Here is a 19201-nt window from a genome sequence, read left to right as displayed (position 1 = left end):
TCGGTGAGGGTGACAGAACACTGGAACAGGCTGCCCAGGAGTCTCCTTCCCTGGAGACATTCAAAACCCGCCTGGACACATTCCTGTGTAACCTTATCTAGGTGTTCCTGCTCTGGCAGGGGATTGGACTAGATGATCTTTTGAGGTCCCTTCCAATCTCTAGCATACTGTGATACTGTGAATGCTGCTAACCTAGAGGAAGAGCAGCAGCACTGGGAGCTAGGGAAGAGGAAGCAAGAGCTGGCAGTCTCATGGTGACTCGTGGCAGTTTCGTGATCATGCCATGAAACCGTGATACAAGAGAACTGGATTTATCCTGGAATAAACTGATTCTAATTTTGGATCCTCCTGAAACTGAACTGGATTCTCCTGGAAATTGCTTCCTTGGGAATGGCTCAGTGAGCCAACACTGACCTTGTGATCATCCTCCTGCAAGTCCTCATTTGTCAAGTCCTTACGTAAAATAAGCCTAACAGACCAAACATGCCCCCAGAAAAACAAACAACAAAACATTCCAGATATGCTTTTCCTCAGCAAAGTTTCCAATACACTACAATGATACAACAATGACCTAGTTTTTGAGTAAGACAAAAGCCCCACAAAATAGTAATATCTGACTTTTCAGCTCTTCCCTCAGAAAGCTAACGCATCATTAGCAACACAGCTGAAGTTTCCCTTTTCAGACAATTAGTTTCAAGCAAGCTGAGTCCCTTTAATCAGTGTATGACCCCTGAATGGTCCAGACATTACAGCAGATTTTGTCACTGATACCAAAACCATTTCATTTTTAAAACTTAAAAGATTTGGGTTTTTTTCTTTCTGTTAGAGAAACACTTTCTGAATCCTGTTAGGAACCATGTTCTGCACTCAGTTAAAGCGAAGCACTATTTAAATCAATTCGGTTCAAAACAAGTGCTTCGCTGAAAAATGACAAACAGAAAATGAGCGTAAGCATGGGAGCTTACACAATTGTTGGTGAAAAAGTATTATAGATAGTGCATGCGTGCAGTTGGTAGAAACCACAAAAAAAACACATAAAAAAAGACTGAATTGACAACTAGGATTCCTATCTTATTTAGCACTTTAGATGAAAGCTGTAAGGCAAACCTAAACCTCCTCCTCGGTTCAGGAATACCGATTACTAGTTGTGACCATGCTCACTGTTCAATGTGCACTACAGATTCCTGCTAGTATTTATGACATCTAGACTAGCTGTGAGAAAGGCTGGGACACAGTAGGAGGGATGGGAAGAGTAGTGAACAAGCAAGAAAAACAATATGAGTAACAGGCAGTGACGGCAGAAATGCAAAGCTACTTTGGAGCATTAGCACCTAAAATAAGCGGCCTTCCTTGAGCACTGCAACTACGCATCCATGTTTGTGAGTACTATTTTATGGGTACAGAGCAGGACACCTTAGGCTTAATCCTGAGACCAAAAAAGCAGAAAAAGTATTTCTCCATGAGCAGCATGTACTGCATAGAGAAATGCTGACATTAAACAGCAACGTGTGACTACTACTTAAAACCTTTCATTTTAAGAAAATTATGTTCAAGTGTCAGCTTTAGAGTATTATTGGCAAAAGAGATGGTTGTCAAATAATTGGTCACACCTACTAAAGAAAGTGAGATCAAAATATAAATACAAGGTTAGATTCATTCATTTGTGAAAGTCAAAACACCGAATCATTGAAGCAAAACTTTGGGTTTACTAGCCTCCAGAAAAATAAACAACCAAACATGTACTTATTTAAATAAGCAGGCCCCAACAACGTGTAGCAGCAAACATTTTATGTATGTTCTGCACATACTTACAGGTTGAGCAGACCAATAGCGCTCTCACCGCAAGTTCAGTGAGTAACTGCCACTTCTGCTCCACTTTGGAGGTGACAGCTGGAATGAGAATCTCCGCAGGGACGTAGTACTGAATCGAATAGGTCACAAAAATCCCAAAGGAGTACAGAATTTTTACAGACTGATACAACCTGTTGAAAACATTTACATATGTTCATGTAAGCTTTGAACACTTCACTAAAAAATCAGCTTCCTAATGGTACTTAGGCTATAAATATATATATAAATACATATTTTTCCTTGCAGCAAGCACGAAGATAACATTACCTGCTTGCAAGTTCTAATATGAATATATTCACTTGAATATATGAAATTGCAGAAGATAGGCTGACCAACAAAACATGGACCAGAACAAATATTAATGCAATCATAAATGAATAAACTTAAGAACATGTTAAACAGCCAGCAGTTACTTGGGAAATTTCCAAATTCGTATCAAATAAAATCTGTACACATTTCGTAGTGATGGTAACTACTGGACGTTTTAAAGACTGATATTGATATCCTGCAGAATTCCACATGTTCACAAAGTGTTCCTAAAAAGATTTTTCACACTGGGAAGAGTGCACCTCAGGAAACTCTATTTGTTAAAATTGGAAGGAGTACCTGGTACAGCTAGAAATCACCCACAGCCATATTTGCTTTTGCTGTCTACACTCTCCTCTTCAAAACCGCTAGGTACAGGACACCATTAAATTACTGTGTCAGGTCATAATATTTCATAGGGTTTATAGCAATAGAAAGGAGTACCAAAGTGCAAATTGTGCCAAATTGGTGGATTGGCAGGATATAAAGAAATTGGAAAAAGAATATAGAAGAGAGCTCCTTCTGATGCAGCAATGTCTTTCCTACCATACAGAACTAGAGCTGCTGTAACAAGACAAATGTTTTGGGGATTGAGATTTATTTTTTAAGATACTGCCTATTTTCTTGCAAAGCTGCCTTAGGATGGCTTTAAATTCTGTGCCATACAGACAAGCTGCTCTCTTGCACCACTTTAAGAACTCAGTTACATAAAAAGCAAAACCATCTCTACAGTGACTGGTAAAAGGCACAAGCTGCAGTTTAAGAAGACATGTTTCTATTCTCATTCATCTCTTTCCATTCTAGGGGTACTGCACCCTGTATATCATCCGATTATACATAAAAATGTTCAGAAAAAGCATACTGCTCAGAAAACATAGTGGACAGTTTCTTTATAACAGTATAAAGCTCCATTACATTTAACTTCTTTCTGCCTAAATTGGTTTAAAATACTTTTGATGGTTCCAAAAATATTAAGTGACTTCAGATCATCCAGCTTTAATCTTTACAGGGTTTTTTCAGATCTGTGCAGAATCAGAAAACCCCATCCTTGGAGTAAAGGAAAAGCTTATGATTATTTATCAGAAAAAAAGTGTCATATCAAAGATGAAGACAAAAGAAATCAAGGAAAAAAGTTCACATCTACCCTCATATAAAATGTACCCCAGTAAGACATATAATAAAAGCATCTGTGAGGCTCAGACACAGAATAAGGAAAGCATTTTAAAAAAATGCCTGCAACAGTTGACAGCCTAAATTGTGCATCTTGCCTATGTATGTTGGAAAATAACCCATATATAGAATCACAGAATGGTTTAGGTTGGAAGGGACCTTAAAGATCATTCAGTTCCAACCCCCTGGCATGGGCAGGGACACTTTCCACTAGAGCAGGTTGCTCCAAGCCCCATCCAACCCAGCTTTGAAAATTTCCAGGGATGGTGCCCAGCTTTTCTGGGCAACCTGTGCCCCTCATCATCCCCGCAGTGAAGAACTTCTGAACATCTAATCTAAGTCTGCCTTCCTACAGTTTAAAGCTATTCCCCCTTGTCCTATCACTACATGCCCTTGTGATCAGCAAAAACAAGCCGAAAACTAATCTTTTCATGAAGTCCCTTTTCAACATATTCTAATTAATATATTCTGTTGAGTGACAATTTGCATTCCAAAAGACAATCTAAACTAGAACTGCAACAAGTATCTTCTCAGAAAGCTCTAAGCTAGCAGAATGTTTTTAAGAATATGAGAAGTCCTCTATTTAAATTAAACTCAAGGACTTCACTGGTCTAGGGTCTGTGCATGCCTTCTGGTCAATTCATATGCAAGAACATCAAATACAACTGAAAGTCACAGGATTTAAATTTTCTTCAGTGGGAAAGGCTTATTTTTAAGACAGGGACTGTCCAGCTGGAATTAAACACATAAACCAATCTCACTGCTTAGCTTCATTGCAGGCTTTTTGCCATGACCACTTTCTTCTTAAAACTTGCCCATTACTTGCATTTCTCTGGTTAAATCCAGACACTCCTGGCTTTTTATGTGAGGATGAGGTAACAAAATATTGTCATATGGTTCACTGGAAACCTGTTTTGGTAGCACAGCTAATTGCACACATCTGCTCATCAGTACTCTACCAGGGAGACCCACAGTACTGCACAGCAATAGCATCATACATCACAACCCATCGGCATACCACTTAGGTGCTTTTCCTCCTAATTTTGTTTGGTGCTCTGGGCAACTATCCAGGGTAAGACAAAAAACAGATGACTTTGTTATCTCTACATATGTGCCCTGAGTGGCTCTGAGGTTATTAAACTTAACATGCCAATTCCCCACCTACAGAGCATCAGTTTCCATCTCTATAATCTCTTTCTTTGCATTAGGCCTGTAAAGCCATGAGGATAAATATCTCATCATCACATCTGCCCTGTAGCCAAGAGCTATTTGGAAACTTATATCTGAACAGCCCAGTTAGACTGCAGAATAAAGCAGATTATTATAGCAGAATAAAGTTCATTCTGTTGCTTGCATGAGCACAATAAAAAGCAACAGTGAGTAGTAACCTCACCTTACTCCACATTCCTCTAAATCCTTTTCTAAAAGCACTTCTCTTAAGGCACAAATAAACATAGAGCTACCACTTAAAACAAACTTTTCACTACTCATATCAACCACGAGCACTAGTCAGCATTCAGTTCAGCAAAGCAGGTTTTGATTCACATTATTTGAGTGAATACTTCACAGTGCTACAAGAGGCATCAAACAGCAAGATGCAAGCATGTAACCTGGAAGACATTACTTGATCAGGATGAAAACATTGAAATACTTTTCAGCTTTCACACTTGTGCACTGCTGATAAACCTAATTTTAGGCCAGACATAAAAGGACTAAAAACATTAAGTTATATTTAAATTAATAGTTACAGTATATACCCATCCATAGATAGATACAGAACTAACAAAGAACCAGTTGAAATAGTCTTCAGTGATTCTTCAGCATGTGGGATTCTCATATCATTAAAAAAAGCTAAATAAAAATTATAATATCTCTGAGACATGGCATAGAACCATAGAATCAACTAAGTTGGAAAAGACCTTTAAGATCAAGTCCAACTTTTACCCCAGGACTGCCAAGTCCATCACTAAACCATGACACTAAGGGAAGACTTTTTTTTTAAGAGTTCCAGGGACAGTGATTCCACCACTTCCCTGGGAAAAGCATAAGCTTCATTTTCCTGATAGGAAGTCATTATTATACACTCTTCATGTACTTGCATGTGAACTATGAATCTATTCAGTTTTTGATGCCTTCTATTCCAGTAGTTTACCTGCTAAACTCAGTGATTCCACTAAAGAAGGCCACTATATTACAAGGATATCTAAGATAAAAATAGCTGGTTTCAGAACTGCAATATGGCTGGTTACATATATATATTCCCTCTTTCAACACACCTGGAACTAGCTCCTTCTAGAGATGGAATACATTACTATAAAGATCATTCACCTGTTTCTGTATGCAATTCCTTTTAATATGCAAGCAATTGCTGGCTAGGATCATAGCTCAACTGTGGAAGGCACAAAGACAGTATATATAGTACAACTTTAAAAGAGTTGGAGCACATATCAGTTATAAACACGACAGCACTGAAGCATGCAACAACCTTTACAAGGTTTTTGCCTTGTGGATTACTGGTTTTAAGTAATGTATGCACTTACCATATGTCTTGTGGCAGGTTTAAAGTTATGCTGCCTTTGATTTCATCCCCAAAGCGCAGATACCCCAGAGTGGCCAGTGAGATATACAAGGTCATGACTATTCCCATGCCAATGTTTAATGCCTGTGGGAAACGTGTGGTGTCCTTCATTCTATTTTCTAATGGAAGTACCTGGAAATAAAAGGAGAATCAATTACATCAATTACCTACAGTAAAACTACTTTTCTCCCCCCTTTCAAAGCAGATTTCCAAAATGTAGATGATTTTATTAATAAGTAAGATTACTCTACAATAATGTTTTACAGCCTGGAAGATCACAATGGTTTACGTAGCCTATAGAAATGTTCAGTTATTGAAAAACACCCATCTTGGTTGGAAAATAGCAATGGTGTGAGAACATAAAGCAGTATTTATAGGTTAGAAAAAACTAACAAGAGAAACTTAGGGTGTCCAGATTAAAATATACAGGCAATGAATAACATCAGTATTTAGTAACAGAACAGTTCAGAATCCAAGGGTAATTCTATTTTCATTAGGCATGTCTGCACTGCCAGTCTCCATCACAGACAAACCTACCGTGCACATGGTTGACACACAACCTCATGCTCAGCAGTCAGCCTCAGCTCTCCCAGCAGCAAAGCTTGACTCCGTGACTACCAGAATACAGACCCACACACTCTTCCATTCTTCTGACAGAAACAGGGCAAGGCACACTAAGCACTGCTTTTTAATAAATGTAGTGTTGGGTGCTCTGCTCCTGAATTATAGCCAAGTGACCTTGCTGGGCTTGCCATCATTTCAATATGAATACACAAGCATTATAACCATTTCTCCATGCAGTTTGCTAGAGGGACTGGCTTTTACATGCACTATATGGCATACACAAAAATAGCCCTACTAAGTTCTTGAAAACACTTAAAAACTTAAAGTTTTTAGCTCCCAATAAAAAATTTCCAGGCAACACAGGAAAACCAAGAAATAAAATTCAAGCTGGGAAGAGCAGTTTATCAGGATAACAGATCCTCTTACATCTTCATTAAAACACAAACTGAAAGTACGTGGATGCTCCTAGACAAGAATGCTCCTAGACAAGAATACTTTATCTAGGGAAAATACTACTAATACCTCTCTATCAGGCTGCCCAGAGAAGCTGTGGATGCCCCATCCCTGGAATTGTTTCAAGGCCAGGTTGGATGGGCTTGGAGCAACCTGGTCTAGTGGAAGGTGTCCCTGCCCATGACAGGGGGTTGGAACTGGATGAGCTTTAAGGTCCCTTCCAATCCAAACCAGTCTGTGATTCTGTGATCATCTGAACAAGTGTAGAACTGAAATCACTCAGCTCAGATACTCAATAGCTCCTCACAGGCAGCATACAACTACTGTTCTATTCTGTCCGTAACAGCTGTTTATATTTTATTTTTTCATTCTTAATCCTTTTACATTCTAACAAACTTTCTTGTAGGCAGACAACATTATCATACAATTATCTATCTGAAACTTAGTTCATAAAGGAAAAGTTCATAAAAGGCCAAGTGATGCATATTATGTTCAATGCATTTGTGTCCAGAGGAAGCATTTGAATATATTTTTTTATTATTATTATTTTTGCCAGTACTACTATTTTTTATCTTTTGCATTTAAAACCAGTCAGTCTGGAGGCCCATGTTTCACCATGAAAACAAAGACTTAATTAAAAAAAATTAAAAAGCCATTAAAAAACTTTTCAGGACAATCCTCCTACGCACACTAACCCTCGCTTTTTAACTATCTATTAAATCAAGCTCAGTCATTAAAATCAGTGATGCTGGATGTCATTCTAAGCAACCTGATCTAGTTGAAGATGTCCCTGCTCACTGCAGGGAAAGTTGGACTAGATGACCTTTGAAGGTCCCTTTCAACTCAAACTACTCTATGATTCTATGTCACTTCATGCACACTAATGAGTAGGTCAAAACAAAACATACCACATCTAAACACATGTTCCTGCACCAACACCCTCACCTGAACATTACAACCTTCATTTATAGTAAATTTAAGAAAAAGATATGCAAAAAGAAATAGTACTATCAGTAGCCTCCAGAACAGATGAGGATGTTCATGCAGCCTTTCCCACATAGACAAGGCAACAGCATCCCTTCCCAGACCCAGCAGCAAGCCTTCCCAGGTTCAAGGACTCTCTCTGAGTAGCAGTAGGCTTTTGAATCAGTTGCTGTCACTGCAGGAGATGCTTCCCTTGGCAGCACTAATCCCCAAAGAAATTATGCAAAGACCTTGAGTCGGGTTTTATATGGTATCCAGTATAATGTATTTCAGACAAGCTGAAAAGTTGTGTACCTCACAGGATTAACATGAAGCCAAATAACAACTAATTACACATATATTGCACAAACTCCCTGCTCCTTAAGCTGTTAATTACCATCAGGATGCAAAAGATCCTTGAAGTGTTCGTAAGGAGACAGAGGCTGACAGGAGGTGCAACATGAGCCAGTGCTTTTTCTGACACTGCCACTGTTGGGCAGCTGCTGGTTAGATTTTCACTCTACATTTCTCTCTTGTCCCTTTTGCAACAACTTCAGAAAACCTAACATTTTAACTGAATGCCAAAAACATGAGGTTCTTTTCATGAATGCTTTTGAGTTTGGGTCTTATTGCTTCTTTTTTGGAACCCTGAAGTTGAACAGGCTTTCTTGTTTTTTCTTCTGAAGCCAGAAATTAATTTCACTCTTCAATTCTTTTAAAAGGTTTTCTGAAAAAGTTAACACCCTACCTAGATGACTGCATAGCTTTGAAAGAAAACAACCCCACACATCTGATTCTCTCTGTCCAGTACATTATAACATCTTCTCTCCAAAAGGATGTTGCATCGAGTATCGCACACTAAGGCTTCAACGTTGTTCTACACTTGTTCAAATGACAATTTCTGCTGTAACAGGCAGTAACATTAAGCTAGTCCAGTAACTCCCACACTCTTCAGACCTATAACCTGTTACCACGTATGCAACCACTGCAGAACCTAATGATGAGAAATACTATGGTCAGGGAAAACTTTGGGGAATAGTCTTCTCTCCCCAGCAAGGTCACCAAGGGCAGAATGCTGGAGAGGAGAGAACCATGACATAAGTTTCAAAGATTTTTTTTTAATGGGTCTTTTCCCTGCTTCCAACTTCCATGCTTTTGCTTCCTTCGTGCTCTTTCTCCCACAGTTCACACTAGTCACATCACAGCCCTAACCACCTATAAAATCAGATATTTTAGAAGATACCAATCCTTTTCATAATTCCTTTTTTCCCCTCATTTTTCTCTCTCCTCAACTGAATAAATTCTACATCTTTTTTTTTCTCTGTCACCTGCTTCAGAGAGATCTTCCTGTTGTTTCTGAGACACTGGCACATGTCACTACTATTACTTTCCTTGAAACTTCATACTTGATCCCTTCAGTAATTATGTACATTTGAGTTCTTAATTTCCAAAACAGGCATAATACATCTCTTTTTTCATTCATCAGATAAACTCAAACATACCCATCATTTACTGACAAAGAAGTATAACTGCATCTTTGAAATAGCCTGGCTAATCTACCATCACCCATTAGGCAAAGTATCCTCCCTTTAATTCCAAGCTGCATGAAGTAGGTATAAACATGCCCCAGTAATACCACTGTCTCCTCATTCCTTCCCTTGAATATCCTGCTACACTCCCTTCCTACAATTAGGCAAAAGGTGGCTGTCTGCTTCTCATCAGAAATCTCTACTGTACATTTTATACTACTGGATCAAAAAAAACCCACAGGAGAATTCAGCCTACAGATAATCAGATAAACTGATTTAATTGTCATGGCCACTAAAACCTAATCTTGTAATGGATAATTTAAAAGCAAACATGCTTAATGTTTACACATAGATGGTCATCTTTCCCTTTCTTAGGAAATATCACTAAAATGGCAAAAAAGAAGCAATCCTCCATCTCTTACACTTTTAAAGTAAGTATTTCATGTAGGAGAGAGCTATACAGATGTTTGTTTACTGCATGGTACAGACAACACAAGAACTTTGGAAAATTAAACACAATATATTTATCAATATTTACTCAGGAAAAAAAATGTATCCAACTAGAATCATGTCCTACTGCAAGAAAATAAAGTTTGTTCATTCAAAGCAAAAAAACTGAGGAAACTGGTATCAAAGGATGGAATTCAAGGTATGTAAACATAAATTCTACTACATAACGCCCAAAGGCAGAAGACTGAATCCTCAGCAAAACAATGTAGCCCCAGCCTGGCCCATTCTTTCTTGCTGCAGAAGTCACTAATGAATTCATCTGTTCACTGAAAGGTGGATCTACAGCCCTACAGTGTACTAGGGAGCTGCCTAAAGACAAAGTGTGGTTTCTCCAAGTAAAATGATCATAACATATATTATTATTACATTGCTATATTTTGCTTGCCTGTCCTTGACAGCTACTCTGTCACTGTACAGAAGAGAGTCTCACACATTGTTTTGAGCAACAAGCTTTTATTCCATCACTTTTAGATGCATTTTTAAAGCTCACTCGCTTGAGGAAGATATAGAACATCACTATTTTGCACAAGCGCAATAAAAAATCTAATTTTCCTTAACAGATCCCCCATGACTGCAAATAAATGGGTGGCTACTATTACTCACAGAAAGATGCAAGCCAAATGGTAACTGTACATCAATTTTTGCAATAAAAGGTTTCTACAAAAAAAATAAATCCAGAAGCCAAGTTCTCCTTACAGAACACCACCTTCTGAAATCTGCTGAGCAATTCCAATCACTCCAAAAAGCAATCTTCTCAGACTCTTCCTACCTGCCTCTTACTGACACAACATTTAAGGTTCACATTTACCATGTATATTTAAGAGTAGGTCGTTTCCACGGTCATTAAATCCAGTCACCTACCCTTGCCTGTCCAAATGCAAAAACATCCTCTGAGAACTCCTATCATTCATATGTTGAGGGTACAAGCCTTTGCACCATCTCAAAGGAGCACCAATGAAACTGATACACCCCAGTTTAGAGATGGCCCAAGTACATTTGGATGATGTCATCTTACCCATGAAATGTCTGTTCCTGACAAATCTAGTCTGGTCTTAAAGCAACAGAAGAACACCATTGGGTTTCATTATTTTTTTTAAAGGATAATACTAATCTGGGCAGAAGAACTTTTGATAATGAGAGGCTTTTATCTCAGAGGCACAGGCCTCACAGCCTCATCTGCATCACTTTCAAAATCCAAATAATGATGTTTTAAAATTATAATCCACTTAACGTTCTCTTCTCTAAATCTCCTGGAATTGGTTAGCTGCTGCCTAATGTGATTCCAGAGCCTGTCTTTCCATATACAAATACCACCCCACCTTCTACTGCAAAGCTGTGATATCCAAGTTCAAAAGCAATTTGAATAGACATCTTTTAGTCATAGGCTAAAATACCAGAAGCCTTATTTTCCAAACCTGAAATTAATATTAAAAAGAAACAATTTCTCTTCCCTAATCAGTCTGCAGCACTCAACAGGAAAAAAGCCCACAAACACTCAATTGTACAAACCGCACTTCACTTACATTTGTATGTAACAGAGAAGAAAAAGTATCTTTCTGTTTTAAAATGTTATGAACCTGTTTCATCCTGCATCCTTCTGATGCTCACATTAGAATATCACTTCCACATTTGGATTTGGTTTTCATACCTCTAACGAGAAAGCCAACCAGGCTTTCACCAAACATTCATTAGGTGTAACTGTTATTATACAAGTTTAACATGATGCGAAGCTATTACCTGCATTTCTGTTGCTACTACTGTTCCACAGACTTTATTGATGCCACTAGTTTCACAAGGAAACCATGATGGTCTTAAAATCTTAACTTACAAGTGCTGAAATCCCAAACCAGCTCTCAACACTGACTGATAACCACCAGATTGACAGTACAGAGCTCTCAGATTTGCTCACTCAATATTAAGGGATCATGGGGTACCCGTGCTGCCAACTCCTCCTGTTAGCACATAGTGATGATCACCACCTGGCTGCCGAGACATTCAAAATTTGCAGCAGGTACCTTACCTCAATAAGCAGTGACCCCATTTTTACAGACAACTCAAATAGGGAGCAAAGAGATGAACAGCACAAGCAACAGACTGCAGCACTTTTTAATCCTGTTACAAGTACACAGTTGAGCATGCATTAACCTTATTTCTGCTGTAGCAGTTGTAGCAACAAATGAGCAACCTGTCTGGGCTTTAGCAAAATAACAAATTGTCCAAATCTGCCATCAAATAAGAGTTTAGGTTGATCTCCCAGGCAGGTAAGAACATCTTAATTCATCATATTAATATCATCAATTCATCACTGTAATTATGCCAAAGCAACGATACTTCAAATTACTCCCATACTGCTGATTTTCTTATTACACAGGGACAGCTAATCAGTTCTAAACTAATGACAGATTTTAACCAAAATCCATGTTTGTACACTCACTGTCTAAAAGAGAAATACACTCAATCAAGATCAAGAAGAAAATCCTACTAGGAACCTGCTGAATCACTGCACCTTCCTGAATCACTTTCCCCATAGTGAACAGGACTTTTGACTCCTCCATTTAATTAGTCTCACTCATTTTAATAGTTACTGAAGAACTACAGTCATACTTTAAATAAGGACAAGTGCTAAACTAAAAGAAACAAAAAAAAAACAATATATAAAAAGCTTTTGGGAACAATGGGATGAAAAAGAACCAGTGCTAGAGTATTTCCCCTGCAGTCTCTTATTTGGTTCAAAGAAACCAGACAAACACATTTCCATACTGAACATGGGATTATGAACTGACAATTATTTTCTGTCTAGATTAGCCACTCCCCTGTTAATAAAAAACAAAAGCAACTATGTGTCTTTGAAAATAAATCCTCCCAACTGCTGTGGTTAAGGTGCACTGTTTTATACTGTGCCTTGTAGATAATTTACTGCTCTTCTTGAACTGACCATTAAACACTCCTAGCAGGAAAGACCATTTTACACAGAACAACGGTGGAAGAAAAACCACAGAGGGCATTTTTCTTCTCTTGTCAGATTCTGTTTAAGATGATTTAACCAGCCCAAAAACCTCAGAATTTCATTTGCTGTCCCCGTTCATATATTCAGTAATCTGGCAGCTCTCAGATGAGAATTAGCATAATGTATGTTTGAAATCAAGGACAAGGAGAAATGAGGCTTCATAACTGTTTAAGGCCAACTTACTGCATAAAATGTAACAACCACAATCAACTTTTCTGATCAAATTGAAACCGCAAGGCTTCTGTTTATAATGTGATGTCCAGATAACTTCACATTAATAGTGCTGTTTCCAAGACATTCCAGAATAAAATCTAGAATCAAGTCTCTAACAAAAACAAAGATTAGGTAAATCCATCTTGAGTCCCTGCAGGCAGAGAGCAGACTAAGAAGCCAATATAACTAAATGGTAAGGGTTTTTTCATTACCAGATAATTCAACCACACGGACATAAGAATGACAATAAACAAGACACAGGGTAACAAACTGTAACACATCCGATACACAACAGCAACTGACTACGCGAGTATTCTCAATCCATTGTAATGTGGGTTAAAACACATTTGCTTACATCTCTGGAAGAATTTTAAACTAATCTTGTTTCACTTCACATTTGCAAGAGGTCACAAACATGTATACAGAGAGATCACAGCTCAGTCTATGATGGCAACTTACTGAGCTGTAATAACTGGTTATTATATCAATCACAGAGAACTGTATGAAATATTAACTATGTGAAGTGGCAGCAGCGTTCGCCTCTCTTTGCTTCACTCATCTTTTTTTACTTCATGCTTCAACAACTTTGCTCAGTTCTGATTATTCAGATCCATAAAATCTTTTTTTTGTCAAATCTTCCCTCTGGTGCACACAACTACAGCATAAGAATGCACAGCAAACACTCTGCTTCTGAGGGATATTTTGGACATGTAGAGAAACATGAATATCATCCTGCATATAAGGAAGAAATATTAAGCAGTTCTTTAAAGGTTTCCATTGGAAGTCAACGTTACTACTGCTGTACTAGGATTAGTTTCCCCCCCAGGGTGGGTTCTAATGTGCCAGAAAATAATTACTATAAATCAATTCTCCACCTATAATGTAATAAACTACCAAGTGGTAAGCCTTCCATGCTTTCCTGAGACCCACAGGAGCCTCATTTAGGATTTCCTGGCTACAACCCACACCTCTGTGCTATAAGCATATCTGATACAACTGGGATATGTATCAAGACCTATGGTACACGACTTGCATTTGACCACATATAGTAAGTGTAGTCTGTCCCAGATGGACTGTACAATTTTAGAGCAATAACCTTAGTATAGTCCAATCTGCCTGATTCACTGCGCATGGGATTTTTGCCCAGTAGGCATCAATCAAAATGAGGAAAATTAATGATTTCCTATGATGGAACTTCCAGATGACAAAAGGAAAGATGTCTGGATACACTCAGATATATGGTAGCTAAACTGCTGCATCAGTCAGTTCACAGTTTGAAAACAAGAACAGTTTGAGAAACAGACTCACAGTCATTAGATCCAAATATCCTGTGTGTGAAAACACACTGTTGCAACATAGTAAGAGTTAAAGGGTTTTCCTATTTATCTCTTCTGGCAGTGATATTGCAACACCAAGATAAAATATTCTGGTTTAAGTCAGAGCTGATAATTACAAAAAAAAAAAGAGATTTGAAAACTCTTCTGTGTTATGTCAGTGACAGACAATCATTTCAGATTAACCACATGCTGGTTTGGGGTTGGTCTGGGTTTGGTTTTTGTTTTGTTTTGGAGGGGCAGGAAAGGGCTGTTTATTTGGGCTTTAATCATACAGTAACACTTGCTGAAGCGTGTAATTGTATTAGTAACAAATAAAGTGTATAGAGTAATTTCCTAACAGTTCAAAGACATTATGACCTACCATTCCCAGTAGCCTCTTCAGCTATTTTTTAAAACATGACATGTGAAACAAATGCCAACTAACTTGCAAACTTTGCTAGCCTGAGATGTAAGCACGAAGCCCTTAGAAACAGCAGAGACTGAAAATTATCTACTTTCAAAAAACAAGCTTTCAAAGTGATGAATCTATTCAATCCACATCTTTCAGGAAACGATGAGGAACTGAGGTTCATTGTCAGAAGGACATGAATTGGAAAAAAATTCTATTCTTTTTCTCATCATCTCCATCTCTGTCAAGTCATATTTACAGACAAGTCTGAAGCAGGAAGAATAATGCATTTCTAATAAATCACTTTGTCTTCTGTGATCCCAAAGGAAAAGAAGGATGCTAAATAAGTTTCTGTTTTTACACTCTCATCACCTAAAACTGAGCTGCTGAATCACTGTAATTATAGTATCATCATATTATTAGCTGGGTATTGTATTATTATCTAGCATATGATGATACTAGTTATGATTACACTATTGTCTCAATCTGTTTGGAACTAAAGGCATTCTTGTAATTTGGGAAGGCGCCAAAAGTCCAAGTAGCAATTCAAACTCCCTGTGACGGGGATGTTATGTCCTCAACTTTTGCCTGATTTGATAAGATAAATTAACCCTTTTCATATCAGTGCTTCAACAAAAACAACGAAAAAAACAGCAGGAGTAAACTGTCTGTATCACATCATCTAACATAGATTGAGATATTCTGAAGAGTCAGTAAAAAGCACTTACCACACCGATTCCTTCAAAAGCAAATATTGCAGTCCCAAAAAACAGTGGGTATTTCTTCCAGCCAACCACAGGAGGCAGTTTTCGTGGATCTATTATATCCTGAAGAAAACAATGCAAAACAGTGCTATGTAAAGTGCATTATCTGATCCTACAATTTTGATTGAAACATTACCCTATAGCAAAGAAAACTCAGCACATGCTGAGTGGTGCATACATGGCTATTTACAATCCCAAACTCAGTCCTTTATACAGATTTATAGCTGCCTCCCCACCCACACAGATACTTGCACATATATTTAATCTACATTCATACTAGTGACACTAGAAATCATGCATTTAAAGTATCACACTAGCATGTATGAGTGAATATCAATTAAAACAAAAAGGAAAGCTCACACCTCAAGCTTAATCTTCTGCAAACTTCTCATAGTATTGTTTTCATACTGCAGTTACTCTCACAACCATAAGCAACAGCAAAAGAAAATCTTTTAAATACAAGCTGAGCTTCTGCAGACCAATTAATTCCAGAGTAATTAATTCTCTGCTTCCCACTCATCTCATAACACTCACATGATAGCTTTCTCAAGCAATACTGTCACTCAGCACTTATCTACACTGTGCATGCAACAGCATCTTATCACTTTTCAAAAATCCTAAGAAATAAAAAGGTAAAGGTTTTTACACGTGATTTTTTTTTCCAACCATTGGTTTAATTTGTTCCATTATGAAATGCCTCCAAATATGAAAAACCAGCATCAATCCAGACTATGCAGCAACTATTCAACTTCCCAGGAGATGGAAGTCTGCAAAATGCATTCCTAAAGGGTAAGTCTTCATTTTTTTCTGACTGTACTGGAGAAATACTAGAAATAAACACTGCTGTTGAAATTGTTCTTCTGTTGCAACAGAAAGATTGACCACAGATTAAAACCTTGACAGTTCTGTATGCAGCTCATAAAACCCACATATTCTTTTCCCCAAGGACTCCGATTTGTTACAATACATTTTTTTTTCTGAAGTGCATCAATATTATCCTGTCTTTCAAAAGTACTGTAGAATTCTGTGCTTAAAGCATGTCAAGTAATAGGGCACCTGTTCAAATTAAATACAAGATAATTCCACCTTTCAGAAACTGTTAGTCAGTATCGTATCTATCAGAGACCAACTGCCACATGCAACAAATACAATCTGCCACACTGAAAACAAAAGACAATAAATGTTTTTATACTCACTCTAACAATATACTGGTAAATGATCACCAGGCTGACAGCCATGGATAGATTGGCAAGCAGTGAAAGCATGGACAGGCTCTTCAGGTCACGAATAAAGACCAGGAGGATCAAGAATGGCAGGAAACACAGCATGTATATTCGTAAATCAGTACTCCTTTTCTCAGAAGGACTGCTGGTGGCACTGACATTTATGGGAGCTGTCTTGTTTTCCAAGAATCCTTCATGGACCTGTACAAATTAAACAAAAGATGATGATTCCAAATGGAAACAAGAGGAAAATTTTTCCCAAAGAGAACAATTATCCATTGGAATTATCTCCCCAGGGAAGCGGTAGACTCCCCGGTGTTGAACACTTTCAAGATCTGGCTAGACAGGGTGCCGAGACATCTCGTCTAGGTCATGCTTTGCCAAGAAAGCAAGCAGACCATATGATCCTTGAGGAACCTTCCAACCTGATTTCCATGATTCTATGTTATCAAACAGTGCTGTCACTGAGTATACGGTCACTCTGCTAACGCATGACTAAACATGGCAGTCACACTGGGCCAAGAACAGCAGCCAAAGTAGAGAAAGAAGGACAGGCTGGAGATACAGTTGGTAATCAAGGTATCATTGGCACTTGAGACTTGCATGACGCAAAGGGCCTTAGTTGATAATGGAAAACCAACTGTATGTAAATCAAGTCATTCAAGTTGGCACATTTGCCAAAACTCAGATTTTACAAGTCTAGGAGAAAAAAAAATACATAAAAATACACAATTGATTTTACTTTCATTGTTTCAAACAATCCACAAACTCAGGAAGACAGAATTAACTTAAAATTCTGTCATCTGGAACAAAAAGCACTGGATAGATTTTTTTTTTTCATTATGAAAAAGGGAAAGGTAAAAGATGTGATTCTGCAACCACATTTTCCAGAAATCTCACTCTAAAATGAACACAGAGGACACCAGTCATCATGGAAACACTGACTGTTTCCAGCTCGCAAGAACCTTAAGTGTCACTTACAAGACACTTACCTTCTGTTAGTTTTCAATAAGAAAGCTACAAAGAGCTAAATACATTTTGATCTGAATTCCAGTGAATTCACACAGCTACAATAACTCTACTTTCCCAAGCAACATGTCAAACACTCAACCAAATTACTTCCCTAATGCCACATGAAGTAAAACTCTCTAGAAGTTTCCTGCTTTCCCACCATACTTAAAATGGAAATACAGAAACAACAAAATACACAGAAATACAACTTTAACAGTCTTTCACCTTAACAACAGTCTCATGTGTTTACTTGCTTGCCGGCACTGACAGGCAGTCAGAGCCACTCTGCACACACAGACATGTAAGGGGGATTCTAAGAAACACAGTGTGATTTCAGCACGTAAGTCCCATTGAAAACCTCAGCTACAATAAATATTCAACCTACCATGCATTCAATTTATACAAATAACTGGATGACGAGCTATTAGAAAACAAATTACATTCTTCCTTTAAGGAAAAGGAATAACAGCAGCAGGATACAGTTCAGGTTCTAAAATACCTTTTTAAAATACCAACTGGATTCTCAGAAATGTCATGACTTTGAGGAGCCTCCATCAGATCCTGCTGCTCAAAGTGCAAAGAAAGAAAGAAAAAAGATGAAATCCTGAACCTGCCCCATCCCTGGCAGTGTTCAAGGCCAGGCTGGACACAGGGGCTTGAAGCAACCTGCTCTTAGTGGAAGGTGTCCCTGCGTGTGGCAGGGGGTTGGAACTGGATGAGCTTTAAGGTCCCTTCCAACCCAAACCAGTCTATGAATCCATGAAAGGTTAACATTGTAGAAGAGCAAACAGACAAGAGTGATTGACAGGTGGAAGAAAGCCAAAGTAAAATATTAACATTATAAAAAGGATCATTATTCTCCCTCTTAGAGTGGAGCAATTGGCTGTTTACTTGACAGTAAACTCTATATTGGTCTGTCAAGGTGCAAGCCAACATTACCATCACTTTGAAAGTATTTTATTAGATTTTTTTTTTAATTAATCAGGTATTACTTTAAACTGTTCTAACAAGTAACAAAATACAAAGCAGTAGGAGGACTTTTTTGCACTCTTTCTCATATGCTGTTTAGCTCAGTGCATGTTTACTGCTGATTGCGTTACAATGACTATGACTCACTGTCTGTCCAACTTCTTCTCCAAAACATTAGAATTAATATTATCTCGGATTCCTATTTTGGACAACAATCACTTTCACTCTCCTGCTGTCCTCCACTCATGCATCACTGCATATGGCAGTCATGCTGGGCCAAGATCAGAAGACATTGTACCTGTCTTTTTCCTAAACAAAGCAACATAACCTGAAGTATCACCGGAGTATCAGCCAACTTAGTCAAA

At 38.0% G+C, this 19201-nt stretch overlaps 1 protein-coding gene across 1 annotated transcript in view; it reads right to left on the bottom strand.

Moving 5' to 3' along the window:
• Positions 1-1812: 1812 nt before the first annotated feature.
• SLC36A4 (solute carrier family 36 member 4) overlaps positions 1813-19201 on the bottom strand; it is a gene marked incomplete at its 3' end in the record, with an annotated part of 33355 nt that continues 15966 nt past the window's right edge. The window contains exons 7-10 of the mRNA XM_057399860.1: positions 16830-17057; positions 15598-15696; positions 5868-6037; positions 1813-1982 (exon numbers count right to left, since the gene is read on the bottom strand). Of these exons, the coding sequence (XP_057255843.1) occupies positions 1813-1982; positions 5868-6037; positions 15598-15696; positions 16830-17057 (667 nt within the window). The remainder of the gene's footprint in view (positions 1983-5867; positions 6038-15597; positions 15697-16829; positions 17058-19201) is intronic.

The sequence above is a fragment of the Pezoporus wallicus genome, unplaced genomic scaffold (genome assembly GCF_028554395.1).
Source record: "Pezoporus wallicus isolate ANWC-B61680 ecotype Strahan unplaced genomic scaffold, APGP_CSIRO_Pwel_v1 scaffold_6446, whole genome shotgun sequence".
Lineage (NCBI taxonomy): Eukaryota > Metazoa > Chordata > Aves > Psittaciformes > Psittacidae > Pezoporus > Pezoporus wallicus.
Note: the sequence above shows the minus strand (reverse complement) of the source record. Positions and strands in the feature narration are given on the sequence as shown.